The sequence below is a fragment of the Cryptomeria japonica genome, chromosome 3, assembly GCF_030272615.1.
Source record: "Cryptomeria japonica chromosome 3, Sugi_1.0, whole genome shotgun sequence".
Classification (NCBI taxonomy): domain Eukaryota; kingdom Viridiplantae; phylum Streptophyta; class Pinopsida; order Cupressales; family Cupressaceae; genus Cryptomeria; species Cryptomeria japonica.
Window position 1 is genome coordinate 808,325,073 of NC_081407.1, and position 19,566 is coordinate 808,344,638.

Consider the following 19,566-nt stretch of genomic DNA (forward strand, 5'->3'; position numbering starts at 1 on the left):
ATTTGTTTGGTGGATTCCTTCTGTTCTTGCTCACTGATCTGTTCCTCAGTTTTTGGTAGCTATAATTTTAACCACCTTTGATTTATGCCCTACAAAATCTTCCTCTTGTAACTTTGGCTCTAGTGTATCACTCACTCATTCCAAGTTCTGTTTAGTCTCTTCGTCTAATTTTTTCAAATCCTTTTTAAAATGAATTTTGCACTACGGTATTAACAAATCTAGAAATGTATTCCTCTTGATGACCTTTGGGTCAACCTTTTCTCCTTCTGTATAAAATGAAAGTAGGTCTTACAGGTCCATCCTGAGACCCAACAGTTGTTCTCCATGTGTTATTGTTCTAATTTATATTGTTGGTTCCTAAAGTGCTCGCCCTACTATAATGATTTTTGGAAGCATTCATGTTATTCTACATAATGTGGAGCATTTGACCCAACATGTCTATCATTGTAACGATATTTTTTTTCTTTATAAACATCCATCTTTTGTTAATAAGAACAATTATTTGTGAAGCTGTCCATTTTAGAATCTTTCACAAATTAAGAAGTTTCAGTAATGTGGATTTTATGTGTAATCACAAAGGGTCAAACAAAATATCTATGCAATCATCAACTGTTGAATTCATGGCCTTGTGTTCTTTCAAGAGGTTATTCATTTTCTAAAGGAACAGACTAAGGTTTTGTTATTTGACTACACAAGGACAAATCTCATAGACTAGCAAGATCCAACTCTGATACCATTGTGTTGATCTAATATTGGCGGGAGATGTCTTTCCTCACCGATTCTCTAAAACAATAAATAATATTTATATTGCCGACTAGAGATGTGATATCTCATAAATAATAATTTGTTATTTATTGTTAAGCCGACTAAATAAAGGTCACCACCCTTGTGTAAAGTCATCTCACTTTGTATGAGACCGACTCTTCATGAAGAGTCACTTCATCATGTATAAATAACAAGTCATCTTATTTGACAAGGAATTTCGATTTCATCCAAGAAGAGAAGTTCGCGCATTAAGGAGGAGTACTTTCATCTACAGCAAATTCGATATTCATCAAGAAAAATTCGTGTGACATCAAAGCAAGATTGTGCGACCTCAAGACAAGGTTGCGTGACTTCAAAGGGATCGATCATCTTCAGCATAGTATCATTTTGCTTCAGATCAATTTATTTCAGGGAGATATTATATCATTTGTGTATTCGCACCTAGGAGAGGTGCCTTCACTCATTCAGTAAATTGGCCTTGTGATTGGCCAAGTTGTATAGCAGATTTTCTGCCTTGTTCAATATATATAAGTGATATAATTGTTGCTGGGTTTTTCTCCCTCAAGAAGGAGGGTTTTCCCAGGGTATTCACTGTGTCTTATTGTTCATTATTGCTTTATCTCTGCTTAACTAAATTCTGATCATAAAAAACAACATGGCATCAGAGCAGGTCTAAGAAAAGATCTGATCAGATTTGTTTAAGCAGTCAAGTAAACTTTTCATCTAGGGCAGATCTTGAAGGCAAAGTATTGTAGATCTAAGGTTGCAAAGTATTTCAGACTTAAGGGCGGATCTTTGAAGGATAATTTGTGTGGAAAAAGAAGATGGTGAACGGTGTCAAGATAGAAGATAGGCTTGATGGAGCCTCAAACTTCAACTCTTGGAAACCCAGGGTACTCATTGCATCAGAGGAGAATGATCTTCTTGATTTCGTGGAAAGTGATATGCTCGAGCCTTCTGATGATACTGAAAAAATCCAGTGGAAGAAAAATGGCACGAAGGCTAGAAAGATCATGATAGACTCTATGATGAATCACCTAGTACCGATCATCTCCAAGTTGAAGTCAGCTAAAGAAATGTTTGATACTCTAAAAGGATTGTATGAGATCAACAATACCAGCAGAGCCCTTGCTTTAAGACAACAACTTCACCATGTAAAAATGGATAAGGAAGATTCAGTCATCTCATTCTTTATGAAGATTGTTGATTTGAGAGATCAGTTGAGCGCTATTGGGGACATAATTGCAGACAGGGATCTTGTTATGCTGGCACTAAATGGTCTTCCCCAATCTTGGGAGCCCTTTATCCAAAGCATCAGTGGGAGATCTAAGTTGCCCAAGTTTGATCGTCTTCGAGTTGATTGTATTCAAGAAGAGTCCAGGTTGGCAACAAGAGGAATTGGGTGAAACTATCATGATGTAGAAAATCAAGTTCTTGCTGCACATACTTCTAGAGAAAGAGGCAAAGGAAGAAAGAGGAATAGAGATAGAGAATCAGATTCTGCCCCAGAACCGAAGAAGAAGGATCTCTCTCACATTCAGTGTTTCAGGTGTGACAAGTATGGTCACTTTGCTCGAGATTGCAAATCAAGGTCTACACAACTTGTTTCTACTAGAGAAATTGCCATGGGGACATCTCAGAAGGAGCCAAGCTCTAAAGTCGATTTAGAAGGTTTCTTATTCTAAAGTCGATCAGTTTCTTCGAAGAGGAGGAATTAACATTTAGAGGGAGTTTGACAAATCAACAGAGGCAACCTTGGATGAGGAGGTTAGGAGGTTGATGTTAGTACTTGGAGCTTCAAAGGGAGTCACATCATCATGAAGAGCCCTTGTAGTGTATATTTCTCTGAGACGGAGAAATATGAGGTGAAAGCCCTTGAGTATATTTCTCTAAGACGGAGAAATATAAGGTGAAACCCCTTGTAGTGTATATTTCTCTAAGATGGAAAAATATGAGGTGAAAAGCCCTTGTAGTGTATATTTCTAAGACGGAGAAATATGAGGTGAAAGCCCTTGTAGTGTATATTTCTCTGAGACGGAGAAATATGAGGTGTGAGCCCTTGTTCATCTCTGAGGGTGAGATGAGACGTCATGTTGAGTGACTCCATGACGTTATCACGTTGAGACACTCTGTGATAAACTCTTTTCCACAAATGGGTGTAGCCATTGTGGGTGTCATGTCGAGAGACTCCATGGCATGAATATCTAGAAAGATATCACCCTAGATAAGAGGGAGTGTTGATGTAATATCGATGGGAGATGTCTTTCCTCATTGATTCTCTAAAACAATAAATAATATTTATATTGCCGACTAGAGATGTGATATCTCATAAATAATAATTTGTTATTTATTGTTAAGCCGACTAAATAAAGGTCGCCACCCTTGTGTAAAGTCGTCTCACTTTGTATGAGACCGACTCTTCATGAAGAGTCACTTCATCATGTATAAATAACAAGTCATCTTATTTGACAAGGAATTTTGATTTCATCCCAGAACAAAAGTTCGCACATTAAGGAGTACTTTCATCCTATGTCACCGCATTCGGCAAATTTCATCCATGAGATTCGAAATTCAACGAATTTTTTAAAAACCCAAAAAAATCGGTTAAGTTCGCCTTAAATTCGTACGATAAATGGGTAAGGGTTTTTTTAATCAAAAACGTATTTAAAATACGCGAGCTTCCTTCACGGGTTTGCTGGAATCTATTCACAGACTTCCCATGAAGCTACAGGCTCGAACAGAGGCGATGTTGTGCATGTCCAACGCGACCAAAGAATGCCCTACAAATTCGAAGAGAGGCGATGCCTAGTGCCCGATGCCCTGCAAGTCCGACGCAAAAAACCTAACGCTCTGCAAGTTTCGCGTAACCCAGCGATGCAGCCAGTCTTGCGTGAACATCGTTTTAGTTTTCATTTAGGTTTTTATTTTCATTTAAAAATACTTTTTCCTTTATGTTCTTTTTGGCTGTCAAAACTTTAATTTTTAATTTAAATATTGACTTAGATGTCACTAAAAGTTTAAGTATTATATTATTTATGTTAATTTTTATAAAAAGTAATATTTAATTATAATAAATTTAAATTTAACATCTTTTCTCTTTAAAAAATAATAGTTATACTAATTTAATAGTTTATTGGATATATTACTTATATATAAAAAAATTATATAGGGCGAATTTAATGTCGAATTTTTTTTCTGAATTTTTCACCCTCGCCGAACTTCATCCGAATTTTATGGTTGCCGAACTCGAATTCGAATTCGAACGCGGTGACTTAGCTTTCATCTACAGCAAATTCGATATTCATCAAGAAAAATTCATGTGACATCAAAGCAAGATTGTGTGACCTCAAGACAAGGTTGTGAGACTTCAAAGGGATCGATCATCTTCAGCATAGTATCATTTTGCTTCAGATCAATTTATTTCAAGGAGATATTATATCATTTGTGTGTTCGCACCTAGGAGAGGTGCCTTCACTCATTCAGTAAATTGGCCTTGTGATTGGCCAAGTTGTATAGCAGATTTTCTGCCTTGTTCAATATATATAAGAGATATAATTGTTGCTGGGTTTTTCTCACTCAAGAAGGAGGGTTTTCCTAGGGTATTGACTGTGTCTTATTGTTCATTATTGCTTTATCTCTGCTTAACTAAATTCTGATCATAAAAAACAACACATTGCAATATCACATTTAAAAAATTTAATATCCTTGAGGGAATATTTCATAATATCTAATCAAAATTAATTTTTAATTTCTATAGAATAATATATATGCAAAAATCTATACTTTCTTCAATTGATAATTCTGATAATTAATAGAATTTGCACAATGGTGATCTCCATGTGAAAGCAATATTGGGAATCATGGATTTATGTTCTCCAATTCCACAGCTAGAAGGATTTCATCCTTAGGTTCATTGGATGGTAGTTACATGCTCCACAAGGAGTAATAATCAGATAATAAATTATATTCTCAATGGTGCTCTTTCTCCTTCCTTGGTCTATCTTAAATACCTTTTTTCCTCCAATAGACACGGTTTAAGTTTGAAGAGAGGGCATTACATTGGGCTGCCTCTATTCTGGCTCCAAAACAGACTTTTTGTACAGCGTGTTAGCAACAAATTAGTCAATTGCAGCCATTAGATTGTAAGCCTCTATCTATCCCAATGGAAACAAATCTTCATAAGCTCAGAAGTGAAGCACTAGACTCAGAACCTACAGATCCTACATACTATAGGCAAATTATTGGATCTCTTATGTACCTGGTAAATACTCGCCCAAAGTGAAGGAGAGGGAAAAGAAATAAAACAGAAAATGCGTTGCTACAGCAAATAGAAGAAACAAACTTTATTAATCATATATTAAACTATTACAATCATCATTTTATTTATAGACAATTCATTGATCCTTCTCGAATAGTTAACTATTACATAACAAATTGCATGAGTGGTGGAAGTAGCACATGTAGATCCATCGACTAGGATACAAAAAATAACAATTCTTACGGTGCAAGTTGTGCATGCATGGAGGATAGGTGGAAATAAAGAAGTATCGACTACATGGAGACTCAGAACAAATACATAACTAATAGTCTACGTGGGCAACACATCTTTGCATCCTTTCATTAGAAAATACCACCGAAAATATAATTTAACTGGCTGTTTGCATGAAAGGGAAAAATCGCACAAGGATTCTTCAAGCTGTAAACATGGGAGAAATTACGTTTTCCAACATTTCCCCTTAATTTTGACTTTGAACTTTGATTGCATTCTTAGTCTCTTTCACTCATGTTGATGCATTGAAAAAAATTCTAAATCTAGAGATCGAACCTAGGAAATCCCAAGCTGCTATTGGGATGCTCTTACCACGAGCTCTGGCCCTCTTGGTTACCAGTCCATCGTAGGTTCAGATGTGATTCACTTGTATCAACACCTCCTTTAAATTCACACTACAGGTGCTCGGGAATCTTACTATCAAAGGCCTTACTAACCTCAAACATTGCTTTCATACAGAAATAGAATGCTCTTTTTTAAGTCTTCAACTTCAGCTACAGCATGAGTAGTGCTTTCCCTACTTAATCTACAGCTTCACCATGACAAAATCTTAAACCAATCCCCTTTTCTTATAAATTTCTAAAACCTCAACTTTACTGCTTTTCGACTCCCCCTTAACACTTAATCATTAAAAAAAAACAGTGATCTTACTCATGCACAATACTTTGGTCTCTGGCTCCTTCAATTTTCTTCTTCACTAATAAGTGATCGTTAACTCTGATCAACGGCTACACAAGCTGACGATGATCTCCAAATTTCTTTGCAAGTAGTGGGCTCCTGCTGACTGCTACAGCAGTTCACACCAAACTCTTTCTCTCATGGTTATGGGCCCTCCCCTAAGGGAGATGGGCCCAAACCAGCTTTGATAACACCTAGCTCTCCATACATCTGAAGGGGAAACATCCTATTCTTGGTCATTTGGACCTTGGCAATCAACCTGTCACTAGGATTTCTATCCAAGATTGTGCAAACATCATTCTTAAAGAGAACTCTATATCCTTTTTCAATTAATTGACCAACACTCATTAGATTGTGTTTTAATCCAGGCACATAATAAACATCAGGAATAAACCTTTTTCTCCATTTTTAGTCAACACATTTATTACACCTTTCAGTAGGAAAACTTGGATATATTTTTTGAAGGAGAAGTCTGATGCTTTCTATAAATTTAAGGAGTTCAAATCAATGGTGGAAAAACAAAGTGGACTCTTCATCAAGGTACTCAGATCTGATAGAGGTGGTGAATATAGTTCTAATGAATTTTTGAATTTTTTGTTGAATTTCAAAGGCCTTACTAACCTCAAACATTGCTTTCATACAGAAAAAGAATGCTCTTTTTTAAGTCTTCAACTTCAGCTACAGCATGAGCAGTGCTTTCCCTACTTAATCTACAGCTTCACCATGACCAAATCTTAAACCAATCCCCTTTTCTTATAAATTTCTAAAACCTCAACTTTACTGCTTTTCGACTCCCCCTTAACACTTATCATTAAAAATAAAAACAGCGATCTTACTCATGCACGATACTTTGGTCTCTGGCTCTTACTCATGCACGATACTTAGGTCTCTGGCTCCTTCAATTTTCTTCTTCACTAATAAGTGATCGTTAACTCTGATCAACGGCTACACAAACTGACGATGATCTCCAAATTTCTTTGCTTGTAATAGAGCAAGAGTGCCTTTGGAGCTAGTGCACACTGATATATGTGGCCCAATGCAAAACCAATGCATCAACATGAGTGAAAGAGACTAAGAATGCAATCAAAGTTCAAAGTCGAAATTAAGGGGAAATGTTGGAAAACGTAATTTCTTCCATGTTTACAGCCTGAAGAATCCTTGTGCGAATTTTCCCTTTCCTGCAAACAGCCAGTTAAACTATATTTTCGGTGGTATTTTCTAATGAAAGGATGCAAAGATGTGTTGCCCACGTAGACTATTAGTTATGTATTTGTTTTGAGTCTCCATGTAGTCAATACTTCTTTATTTCCACCTATCCTCCATGCATGCACGAATTTTTTTCAATGCATCAACATGAGTGAAAGAGACTAAGAATGCAGTCAAGTTCAAAGTCGAAATTAAGGGGAAATGTTGGAAAACGTAATTTCTCCCATGTTTACAGCCTGAAGAATCCTTGTGCGAATTTTCCCTTTCATGCAAACAGCCAGTTAAACTATATTTTCGGTGGTATTTTCTAATGAAAGGATGCAAAGATGTGTTGCCCACGTAGACTATTAGTTATGTATTTGTTTTGAGTCTCCATGTAGTCGATACTTCTTTATTTCCACCTATCCTCCATGCATGATGCATCAACATGAGTGAAAGAGACTAAGAATGCAATCAAAGTTCAAAGTCGAAATTAAGGGGAAATGTTGGAAAACGTAATTTCTCCCATGTTTACAGCCTGAAGAATCCTTGTGCGAATTTTCCCTTTCATGCAAACAGCCAGTTAAACTATATTTTCGGTGGTATTTTCTAATGAAAGGATGCAAAGATGTGTTGCCCACGTAGACTATTAGTTATGTATTTGTTCTGAGTCTCCATGTAGTCGATACTTCTTTATTTCCACCTATCCCAATAAAAACAAATGCAACATAAAAAGCAAAACTAAATTTATTAACTCAAATTCTGTAATGGACTACATTTTTGCAGACTGTATATCAAATATTACAATAGGCAGTTTTTATAGAGGTTGCAGCCTCAGTTCATAGACAAATATTACAATAACACGTGTGTTAGTCAATCCATACTATCGTTTTGGAGCCAGAATAGACGCGTCCATTACATTGAGTGTAGCCTTATGGATCTGAAATATTCTGAGTATGGAGGTTTTTGTGTTCAAATTCCTGAGTGTGCAAATTTTTGGAGTTTCCTTTTTTTGAGTGTCATTTTCTTTCAACCCTTGAAACCCCAATCTTTTGTGTTTGGGTCTTTCCCTTTCCCAAGTAACATTTCCCTGTCACCCCTAATCCCCAAAACCCCAACTCCTTCAACTTTCCATTTGGCACCATGGTTTTGGGCTTACCCTTACCTAGGTACCCAGTATGCCTCATCTCCAACCCCCAATTATCTACCTACATTCCCTCCTACATTCAGTATTTTAAAATTCCCTATCTTGTCATACCTTTTCTATGTTTGTTGGAGCTTCACACCTTCCTCTTATCGTCATGCCTTTTGCCCAAACTCTGACTCCATGATACTCACACAGTTAACCCTTTAGACCAAAGGGTCAACCTTTCCCTTACCTGAGTACATTTTCCATGGCACCCCCAAACTCTGACATCTTATATTCTCTACTCTTAGCACTATTCATCCCATGTACCTCCCTACGTAGCCCAAGATGCCATTCATGGCTACTTTTGACATTGCAAGTACTTTAGAAGGTTTTAAGCAAACAGATTTGAGGATGAAAATGCTCAGGTTTGCTAGCAATCAGAGCACAAACCCTTTGATTTTTTGTGACAAAGGACAATTCCCCTTTGGGAGGAAGGAGAATCTCATCCAAAGTTCATATTTGAGCTTTCAACGAAATTGATTTCAGCTCCATTAAGTCTGTTTGATTTGCAAGTTGTCATGGATTTAAGAGTTGTATTTGTAGCTGTAAATTCTGTTGTGGCAGTAGATTGTAATGTATTGCAAACCCATTTAATATAATAGATGTTCTGCAGTTTATTATACATTTTGTGAACCCAGTTTGTAATATGAGTTGTCAACGCTAATGCCAAATAGTGAAGAAATCTGGGTTTCTTAGATTTCTGCTATTGTTGCAGCTGTTATATTGTCCATTTGTCATTGATGCTGTAGCAGCATATTGTAATGCATCTCAGACCCGTTTAATATAAGAGGAGCTCAGCGGTTAATTTTTCTCTATTTACTTCATTTGTAAACTGGGTCGTGAATGTTGTTGTGTATAAATTGGAGAAATCTAGATTTTAACAAGTTCTGGTTAAAAAAATTTAATCTGAAAATTATTTGTCAAGATTTTTGTTGGGGATTAAACCATCACAAGTGATTAGTAGAAAGTTGCAGAAGAGCAGGAAAAAGAATCGGGGAAGACCAAAAAATGAGAGAAATTCTCAAAGAAAATGATTACCAAGGCATATATTGCTCATAAAACAAATGAGTGACATCCAACAATGATTGTCTTGGATACAAATTCCTGCACGAATTTCAGAATAACACCGTGTGATATGTAAATAATTCAGGAAATGAGCTAGTCACAGTGGCACACACTTTGATTCATGACAAAGTACAGCAAAGCTTGTCTAGCACTTTTGTGGAAAGAAGCAGGTGTTTTTAGGCAGAAAACAGAGGAGTTTTTGGCAGTTGTGCAAAACCACAGATCCAACAGGGGCTGTTGACACAACTGCCAGCTCTGAAAAGCAGCAGTTTCACAACTGTTGAGGTGATTCAAAAACACCAATCTGCACCAAGCAGCAGTGTCATTACACATCCAAACAATGGCCTATGGTGTTTCAAATTCTGCCCTGTTTGAGCTGTTGCAAGTGATCTTAGCGACTGAACATTGTTGTTTCAAGCTGGCTGTGTGCCCAGGTGGCCTAAGATTGTAATTATCATTGCAGATAGTGAATGTAGGGCTCATTTGCCTCACATTTACTGCAATTTTCTCCTAGAATTCAGGTTCTCCAGGTTAAAAATATGAAACTCTGTAATGTCCCCACTTTGAAATATAATTTGATAATAAATAATAATAATAAAATTTAAATACAAAAGAATAAAAATAATGATTAAATTAAAATATAAAAGAATATAATTACAATTTGATTAAAGTTAATGAATGGACAAAAATCATGAAATGATAAGTTGTGACTTCCCCAAATATGAGGTATAAAAGGGAGAAGATAACTCATTTGAAGGGGGGATGACTTGGGAATCAGAAGTGCAGATCTGATTTTGAAAGGTTGTGATAGTTGCCCTCTTTCAAAGCGTTCTAATGATGAAAGGGTGTGTCTCTTGCCAAAGGGCATACATGATGAAGAGGTGTGACCTCTCCCTCACATTGAGAGATATAAAGGAAAGGAATCAAAGCATCCAGTGAATCACCATCGATCAGATCAGATCAGAACTGTTATTAAGTTACAGGCAGTAACATCCTTGTTCTTGGTGGTATGCATGGGGATGTGCTGAATATGTATACTTAATATATGAAGCCTGATAATGTTCTCATGCAGAATTTAGTAGTAATATTAATATAGACTGCAATATGTATGACAGTCATACATAATTTCATATACATTTATAGTACTTGAAAGACCATTACATATATAGCCCAGTCCTTAGTCTTCCGCTAATGCCTACGTAGGGATAGGGGGTTTCTGTAGGGAGAGGCGGAGTAATTCAGTCACAAGATGGGTTGATCCCAAGATGGGTAAGGTCATGTATTCCTGAAACCTTGAGGGGAAGTCCCCAAGATGGGGTATGGATACATGTGTCCTAAGAAACCTGAGGGAGCCTGCTTGTAGACTGTTTCGAGCACCCTAGCACAGTAATTCCACCATCTTTCATTAGGGTTAGGGAAATATTTCTAACCCCAATAACCTAATTTAAGATAGAATAATGCTTAATGATGTATGTTAATTTGTAATGTCCCCACTTTGAAATAGAATTTAATGGCAAATAATAAAAATAATAAAATTAAAATTCACAAGAATAAAAATAAATTTAAATTAAAATATAAACGAGTATAATTAAATATAATTAAAATTTAATTAAGTTAAAAAGTGGTCAAAAGACATGGAATGAAAAGTTGTGGCTCCCTCAAACATGAGATATAAAAGGGAGAAGAGTACCTCATTTGAGAGGGGATAATTTGCGGAATCAGAAGTGCAGATTGGATTGTGAAAGGTTGTGTCCCTTTCAAAGGGCAGAAATAATGAACAGGTGTGACCTCTCCCTCACATTAAGTGATTTAAAGGAAAGGAATCAAAAGCCTCCAATGATATCACCATCGATCAGATCAGATCAGAACTGTTATAAAGTTATAGGCAGTAACATCCTTGTTCTTGGTGGTATGCATAGGGATGTGCTTAATATATGAAGCCCGATCATGTTCTTATGCAGTATTTAATAGTAATAATAATATAGGCTGTCATGTCCCCGCCATGACACTAGACCAAAACAGTAAACAGATCCTAACCATAATATGAAATTGTCTTATGCAAGTAAGACTTCACAATTTCATTGATCGTAGAACATGTTACAATTGTCTATCCTCAACAGTCGGAAATATTGCAGGTCACATACGATAAGATTTGATATATAGTAAATAATATTCATATGAAAGAACCAATCCTCTTCCCTTCTAGTAGTGATCTTCTCTAGGATGGAATGAGGGATTAGTTAGAATAAACAACAATGCATTAAAAGAGTGATTAAGTCATGAAGAGACATATGGTTAGTAGCAAAGGAACACATCCCATTCCAACAGTCACTACTTTGAAGGAATGTTGTAACCCTCCAAGCCCTATGGAGGAGCTTAAGACAACACCCCTGCATTCAAGGCATCAGATGAGATGAGATTTGGCATTTATAAGAAAGGAAATATACAGCAGTTCGATTCTATACAGTGGTTGTGGTATGAGTTCCCCATACATAGCATAATGAATACTGTTTATATCTGCATACTACTGACTAATAATGTATTGCTGTTTATGATCAGTAATGTATTGGTAATTAATTACTGATCAATGCTTAAAAATTGCATTGGTGTTTGAGGATCGAACAATCTTGGAAAAGGGGAGCATAAAGAACAGATCAAACCTGCAACCATCAGGGAGATAAGGCAATACTCTGGGTTTTTCTATTAAAGAGACAAAGGTATTCCCTCTCTAACCCATCCTTAATAGTTAAGAATCATAATCCAGGGTAAACTAGGGCATTTTATAAAAGGGGACATTACATAATTAATGGAAAACAGGTAGTCTCCCGATAGGGGACATTACAAATTCACTGTGACTTCAGTTTTTCTGTTGTTTGCTCTCAACTTCTTTCATATTCAGTTTAATGTGTTGCCTATGAGTGCAGTTCATAATTCCTTCACTTTGATCTGTATCTTGGTGACTACTGTATGGTGTCACCATCATAATCTAGTATTTATGGATCACTTAGGTTAGTCATGTAAGCGGGAACAAACTCGTGAAAATAACAAAAACCATTATTATTTTAAGGATTTGATGAGAGTATAAGATAATTGTGTGAACCTTGCAGTAAAGGTCCAGGATAAAATAGAAAAAGTACCTGTCAAAAGAATCCTAAAGCATTTATTTGGACCTGATAACAAATAAGTACATGGCATAAAGCATAGTCACCAGGAAATTATAGTTTAGGGACAGTGAACACATGCAGGTACTCACATACATAGTCACTATATTTATAAATAGTAAAGCCAAAGCCATACCTTCATTCATCTACCCCCTCCTTGAAATGGCATACCTATCCTTGTACCACCATGTCTCCAAATTCTTATATCTAAGACCTATTTTTATCCAAGAAATTCAACTTATATTTTTCTCAAAAGTAGCTTTGCACCTTGCCCTCCAAAGCAAAAGATAGCCAACAACCACATTATATGTCATATATTCTTGCAGCTGTCCTTGATCATCCAAGAACCCCTTAGAAGAAGTCCTCGCCAAGAGAAAAAGACAATAAAAATGTTTTTCATTGAAGACTTGATTTTGAATCAAGTAACATGATTATTGCAGACTTCTTTCTACACCTTAGAGCCATACATAATGGCTTAATTTTGTTTCAATATATGGGCTCCAATAACTTTCAACAAATAGGTCTGAAAATGTAACGGAATTCAGCCAATTATCCAATATCAAGTAAATTATGCATGTCTGGGCAACAAACCTACCTAAATTATGTTTAGTTTATCAGTCTTATCATTGTAAACTGACCAAAGTTTATGGTCATCAAGAGTGAGAATCTGAGACATGGTTTGGAAATACATCATAAGCATTTCAGAAAGAGAGATTATTATAACATCATGAGAAACTTGGTATTAACAGCACTTTCTAGAATTGTCTTTGCTTCCTTGGCTCTCAGTTGACCAAAGAAAGTGCTTCCTTGACTCCCAATTGTAAGACTTGAATCTCTGTTGTCTTGTAGACTTTTGTCAAATTGCTTGAAATTAAGTCAATGTATGACTTTTTATGTAGTACTTTTAACTTCTCTTTGAATGGGTAGCAGATTAAACAAAATGTTACCGAGTACTACTACCTCTTATGGGCCACACGCATTATACTTCTAGTTTGTAAACCTGATGAGAATCATTTTTCTTTTGACTATGTACAACTTTCTATGTCACATAGCATCAGAAACTTATAGATGACTCTGATTAGGAATCCTAAACAAGTTCCAGTTAGAATCTGATCACTTAGGATTGCAGGTTATGCTCACTCAAGATAATTTCAAAAGGAAATATTATTATCTTTGAGCAAATTAATTGGATTGTGAATCCATAATACTTCATCCTGTATGAGGTTAAGAATTAACCAGATTTCTTCTTAGAATTTCTTTGTCAAAGATGAAACCTCCTAGGCAGAAAGCTACATGTTGTATCACTTTATAGATTTATTATTCTGGGTATTAGAATCTATATGCATAGGAAAGCATTTCAGAAGTTCACAAGCTGTCCAAAATGTTAGCATAGATTGCCGAAGGGTACAGATATTGCCTTTTGGCCAGATTCCTTAGTGTCATTAAGTGCACGGTATCCTTTAATCAGAAGGGAACATTTTCAGATCAAACAAGAGATCATTCCCACAAATCAAGCAACTGTGTCTATCCAGCAAGCTGGATGCACCTTTTACCAAAATAAATATTAACTTGTTAAATATAATACAGGATGATTTTATATTCTAGTTAATAATAGTTTTGAAAAGAATGTTTTGATTTTGGTGTTGTACTACTTACTCTTTTACTACACCACCACTAGTTTTACATATTAACTGTCAATATTTTACGATATAGACTGCACAATTCTTATTGTTTCTACTTATTTTTATATTTAGTAATTTACTGTAATGGATGCTACATTTTACAATAGTGCAAGTAGAATGCAGATTCCAAGAAACAATTCCTTCACGCTAAATGAACACAGAAATTAGCTCCATTCTAACTGTTACCCATGGTAATTGGAACTGCGACTTTTTGCTGCCTCTCGAACAACATGCCAAGGGCTATTTTACTAAAGGGACACTGACACCACTATTTCATTTATGGCCAGAAAAGCAATCTGCACTGCCATCTGTTTATTTTATTACTCCTGTGCTTGATGATACCAGCAATAGTGAGTACCATTTTCCACGTATCAAAATTAACAGAGTTTGTTTCTTTAGGAGGTGCTTACTTCCAGGAAGATACTGTGTTGTGAAATTTGTATTTACAATTTCTGCTCCAACATTTTTTAAAATGAGAAAAAAGCAACAGAAAAACATTGATAATTACCATCTTGAAGTTGTGCCTGTTGCTCCATCGCTTGCAGACGAAGCTTGAGCCCATTGTTCTCATTTGCCAACCCAGACAAATCTCTCTGTAAAAAGAAAAATGTGTTATGCAATGATCATAGCGTGAGAATTAATCTGATTGGGTACTTAAAAGCAGAGTTAACTAACCTCAAGAGATAACAAATAAGAAATAAGCTTAGCGCGATTGCTATCAAAATTCATTATGTCAAAATCAATTAACCCAGTCCAAATTACACACCTGCATCAGGGTTAGCTGGGCTGATAATGTGGTAGCCTCAGTTTGTAACGTTTGCACTTTGCCTTCCAGTTCTGAGATATATAGCATTTTCCTTTCCTTGGAACGTGCAGCTGATAGACGATTGGCCAATATCCTAGGATACACACAAAACAAGGATGCAGAATATGAATTTATCACTAAAATCAGAAGTCTTGGTGCTGCTTGAAGAAGTGACTAATGCTATCTCGTCCACCTTGCTTAACTCCACCCAAGTCTGACGGGACTTGGCAATGGCATTCTATACAAAAATGTATGCCAACTGCAATACCATACCTTTTAACACGCCTAGGATCAGTCCTTGCAATCTCTGTTAATTTCTCATTGGACAAAATCTTCTTCAGTTCAGCTTCTGTGAATTCTCCATTGCCCAATTCCATCTTGAATTTAATATTGACATCTGTTGAACTCCTGCGAAAGTCTCTACTGTTCTGGCTCTGGGAAGGAGACAGTTTTAAGTCCTTAGCACTATTGATACCGTTCATGTTACTGAGAATGCTATCCATGGACATGCTCCGATTGTGACGGGTGCTACCAAAAGACTGATGCCCATTACCTTCCTTGTCCCTTTCAAGTGGCAACGCATTTCTGTTCTGATTGCCTATCAGATTTGCCTCGCTATCAGCCTCATCTCCACTGCTGCTCCAATCGGCATCCTTATCATTTTTCTCTTTCATCATATCACTTCCCCCACTATCTGTCCTGATGTGGATCCCATCAGAACCATCAGCAGACCTCATCATGATATCGCGACATTCATTTTCAATAATACTGCTACCATATATGTTGTGGGATTTTTCCTTACTTTCTGCATCAGCCGCTTTAAGATTTTTCTCTGCTCTAGTCTCCAATCCTTTGCATGCCCGGTCATTGGCGTCCATGATCTGCTTTCTGCTCTCATCATTCACTGGTCCAATATCCACACCTTCTGAATTTTTCACATTATCTCTGTTCTGCATCTCAACAGGCACATTATACAAATTATTGCCCAATTCCCCTCTTTCTTTCAAGCATTCCATGTTCAGATCATCATCCATGTTAAAACCACCCTTACCATCCTGTGAAACTTGACCCTCAAACGGTTGATCCCTAATCCGTTCCCTTCCTGCACTATCCTTCAAAATGCCAGAGGCAAGAAAGTCATCCATCTGACCAAATGAAGACTGCAATTGCTGAGAAAACTTATAAGGAACTTCACTATGCGTTCGTCGGTGCCCTTGCCTTGCTGGAAGACCAGAGCCACTACTACCAAAAGACGATGGAGGCAGAGGGCAGTGAGCAGCAGCAGCAGTGGAAATAGCAATCCCTGACCTGTTAGATACTCCCAAAGGATTCTGATTTTCCATGGAGGCATCCAAAGAATTACCACCAGACATGTCCGATGAAGCAACACTAGCTCCAAAAGGCATGCCACTGCGCCGCTTTGATAAATTCATTGAAGCAGGGCTTATAGGAGGCAACCGATCAAAAAGCTGAGCCTCAGGAACAGAAGACATTGAAGAATTCTGATCCAGCGACAAAAATGCAGGCTGTGAGAGAGACCGGCTATGCGAAGGCCTCTGTGTTGACGAATTGCAATTTGAGAAGGGCGATTGCGAGTATGGCGACTGTAAAACCGAACCCAATGGCGGATGATGAGAATGAGGGATTCCATGCCGATTGCCCTGATGACTCGGCATAGATGTCGAACAAGACTGCCTATTATTATCACTAGCCTTTATTATTTTCTTCTGTTTAAAAATGGATGAGCACGAAGGTGATGATGATGATTCTTCAGCCCTCTGGATGAATTCACTGTAGCTATCCCCCATTCCCTCCATCTATTTATCTCCTAACCCTAAAAACTCCCCCGACAATCTAAAGATAACCCTTAAACCCCCCATTCTTAGCTACATCGGAAAGGAAAATTCATAAATCTACTCCTATGCTCATGATTTATCATTTACTTACCTCGTTTTGCTGCCAAATTGATGACATTTTGTGCAGAGAAATCACCGGCCAGCTGAAAAATTCCACGGTAATTTTCGTCAGCACAACAGATTCTTTTGTTTTCGGTTTTGTTTGTTTTGTATAGAGAAAATTTGTTTCGGAGCTCACGAAGCTATCAACACTCCACTCCAGACGATAGACGACTACAAATTCAATGCAGTGGGAGTGAATTTCACAATCTCCACTTTTATTTCGTCTGCATTTTCACTAAATTTCATTTGGATGTGATTCCCCACAATGCGACACGTGGCGCCCTCCCCCGTCTCTTTTACATCCGTAACGAAGAAGCCTTGATTAGACCTGACATTATTACTGGAAAATTTTGACAGCGTGGACCAGATCCGACACGTGGCAGTGCAACCAATGGTCTGTTTTATTTTTCTATGATTTTATTTGCCGGAATATCTTTTTCCGACACCGTTAAAGATCGCGCTTTTGACGTTACCCCGTGTCTTCTTTCATTTCATGGGTTTTTTCAATCACGAGAAAATACGTTTTTCTTTGACTATTTTGCACAAATTTAGGTGCGAAAAATACTTTTCAATTGCATAAAAAAATATTATAGAAAAGAAAATGATACAAATTTTTGATAACGAGTGATATTGTGATTCTCTGTCATTTCCCACCAACATTTTTTCATTTTTGGGATTTTAGCTTTTAATATCTTGTGTCGGTACCATCTATGGAAAAAGTTAAAAGGGGCAAGGAAAATAAATAGGAGAAATATTATTAGTCTATGTTATAGGGGTTTTTTTAAATTGATATTTTGAAAATAAGTGTCATGTAGTGGTTGGTATTTATTTTTTATTTTGAAGTGTACGCATATGTTAGAGAGTGAAAATATAAATGTATTTGAAATAATAGGGATGTAAAATTATAGAAGCATGGCTATAGAGAAAAAAAAAAGTAGGTGATTTTGATAGAAGGATTACTCTATTTTGAAAGAGTGAATAATTTTATTAGACAAACATTAATAGCTTTTTTCTATTTTGTGTAGAATAAGGACTTTTATATAATATTGATGTCTATTATATTGTGATAGTTGTAATGTAGAGGAAAATATGTTCTCGATAGATAGTAATGTGGTGCATGATTATAGTATTGTGTATATAAGAATAGAACTAGTAGAATTGTGCATATGGTAAAAATAAATAGAGTGTTGGTAATGGTCGATTGTAATGTTATATTGTGTTTTCAATTATATGAAAATAAGTAATAGTAAATGTATAGGTGATTGTAAAAGTAGATGAAGTTATTGTCCTCATAAGTGATTGTTTCATTTGTTTGTTTTGTTTATAGTGTCTTGAGGGAGAGATAAAGGAGTACATTTAAAGGTTGTGTGTGCCTTGGTTAGATGATAATTGAAGTTTGCATAATATAAATGGTTGTGTTTGTGGATTGATCCTCTTGTGAAGATATAATTCAAGTAACAGAGGATTTTGAAGCAAATGAAATTGTATGTGATGAAATGAGTGTTTGTAGAACTTGTTGGGTCCCAAAATTGTTGCTCCTCTTGATAGAACCAAATCTCACTCACAAGGCTAGGGTTGTCACGTGCAAGTGAAATTAGCTCATCAACAAACCTTGGAGGGTTGAAGACCAACTTAACGAGAGGATTTTATTTCCTCTACTTCATAGTGTATGTATATTGTAATGAGAGAATATATGGATGTTTGAATTAATAATTGAAATGTAAACTTATAGAATCACCATTATAAATAAAAAATATAAACGATTTTGGTAGAAGGATGATTACGTTTTGAGAGTGAAAAACTATTTTTGAAATTAGAAACTATTGTCAAATACATTTACATGCTTTTTTTTGAAATTAGAAACTTTTATCTCCTATGCTTCATAGTGGTTGGTATTTATTTTTTTTATTTTGAAGTGTATGTATATAATAATGAGTGAAGATATGGATGTTTGAATTAATAATTGAAATGTAAAATTATAGAAGCATGGTTATAAATAAAAAATATTGGCAATTTTGATAGATGGATGATTACATTTTGAGAGAATTTTTTTTTGAAATTAGAAACTATTGTCAAATCACACATATTCTTATTCGTGTAGAATAGATACTTCTATACAATTTTGATGTCTAATATGTTGTGATAATTATAGTGTAGGAGAAAACATAATCTGTGCAAATTGTAATGTGATTCATGATTATAATATTGTGTATATATGACAACTATTAAACTTGTGGATAGGGTAAAATAGATGAAATGGTAATGTTGAATGGTTGATTACAATGTTATATTTTATTTTCAATCATTTAAGGGAAGGGTAATAATAAATGTATTTTATGATTGTAAAAGTAACGAAGTGGTTGTACTCATAAATGATTGTTTGTTTTGTTACTAGTGTCTTGAGGGAGAGATAAAAGAGTAAATGTAAATATTGTGCATGCCTTGGTTAGATGCCAATCAATGTTTGCACAATAGAAATGGTTGTGTTTGTGGATTGATAAATTAGTAAGTAATATAGCAATATATTTT

At 36.0% G+C, this 19,566-nt stretch overlaps 1 protein-coding gene across 2 annotated transcripts in view; it reads right to left on the bottom strand.

The window, feature by feature from the left end:
- Positions 1 to 17,237, bottom strand: part of LOC131054345 (bZIP transcription factor 30) — a 37,692-nt gene extending 20,455 nt beyond the window's left edge. The window contains exons 1-4 of one of the 2 annotated variants that reach the window (XM_059218601.1): positions 17,027 to 17,236; positions 15,353 to 16,683; positions 15,041 to 15,173; positions 14,783 to 14,867 (exon numbers count right to left, since the gene is read on the bottom strand). In XM_059218601.1, the coding sequence (XP_059074584.1) occupies positions 14,783 to 14,867; positions 15,041 to 15,173; positions 15,353 to 16,683; positions 17,027 to 17,053 (1,576 nt within the window). In that variant the 5' untranslated portion in view covers positions 17,054 to 17,236. Of the gene's footprint in view, positions 1 to 14,782; positions 14,868 to 15,040; positions 15,174 to 15,352 lie in introns of both variants that reach the window. The other variant, XM_057988831.2, reaches the window with a different exon arrangement.
- Between the last annotated feature and the right edge of the window lie 2,329 nt (positions 17,238 to 19,566).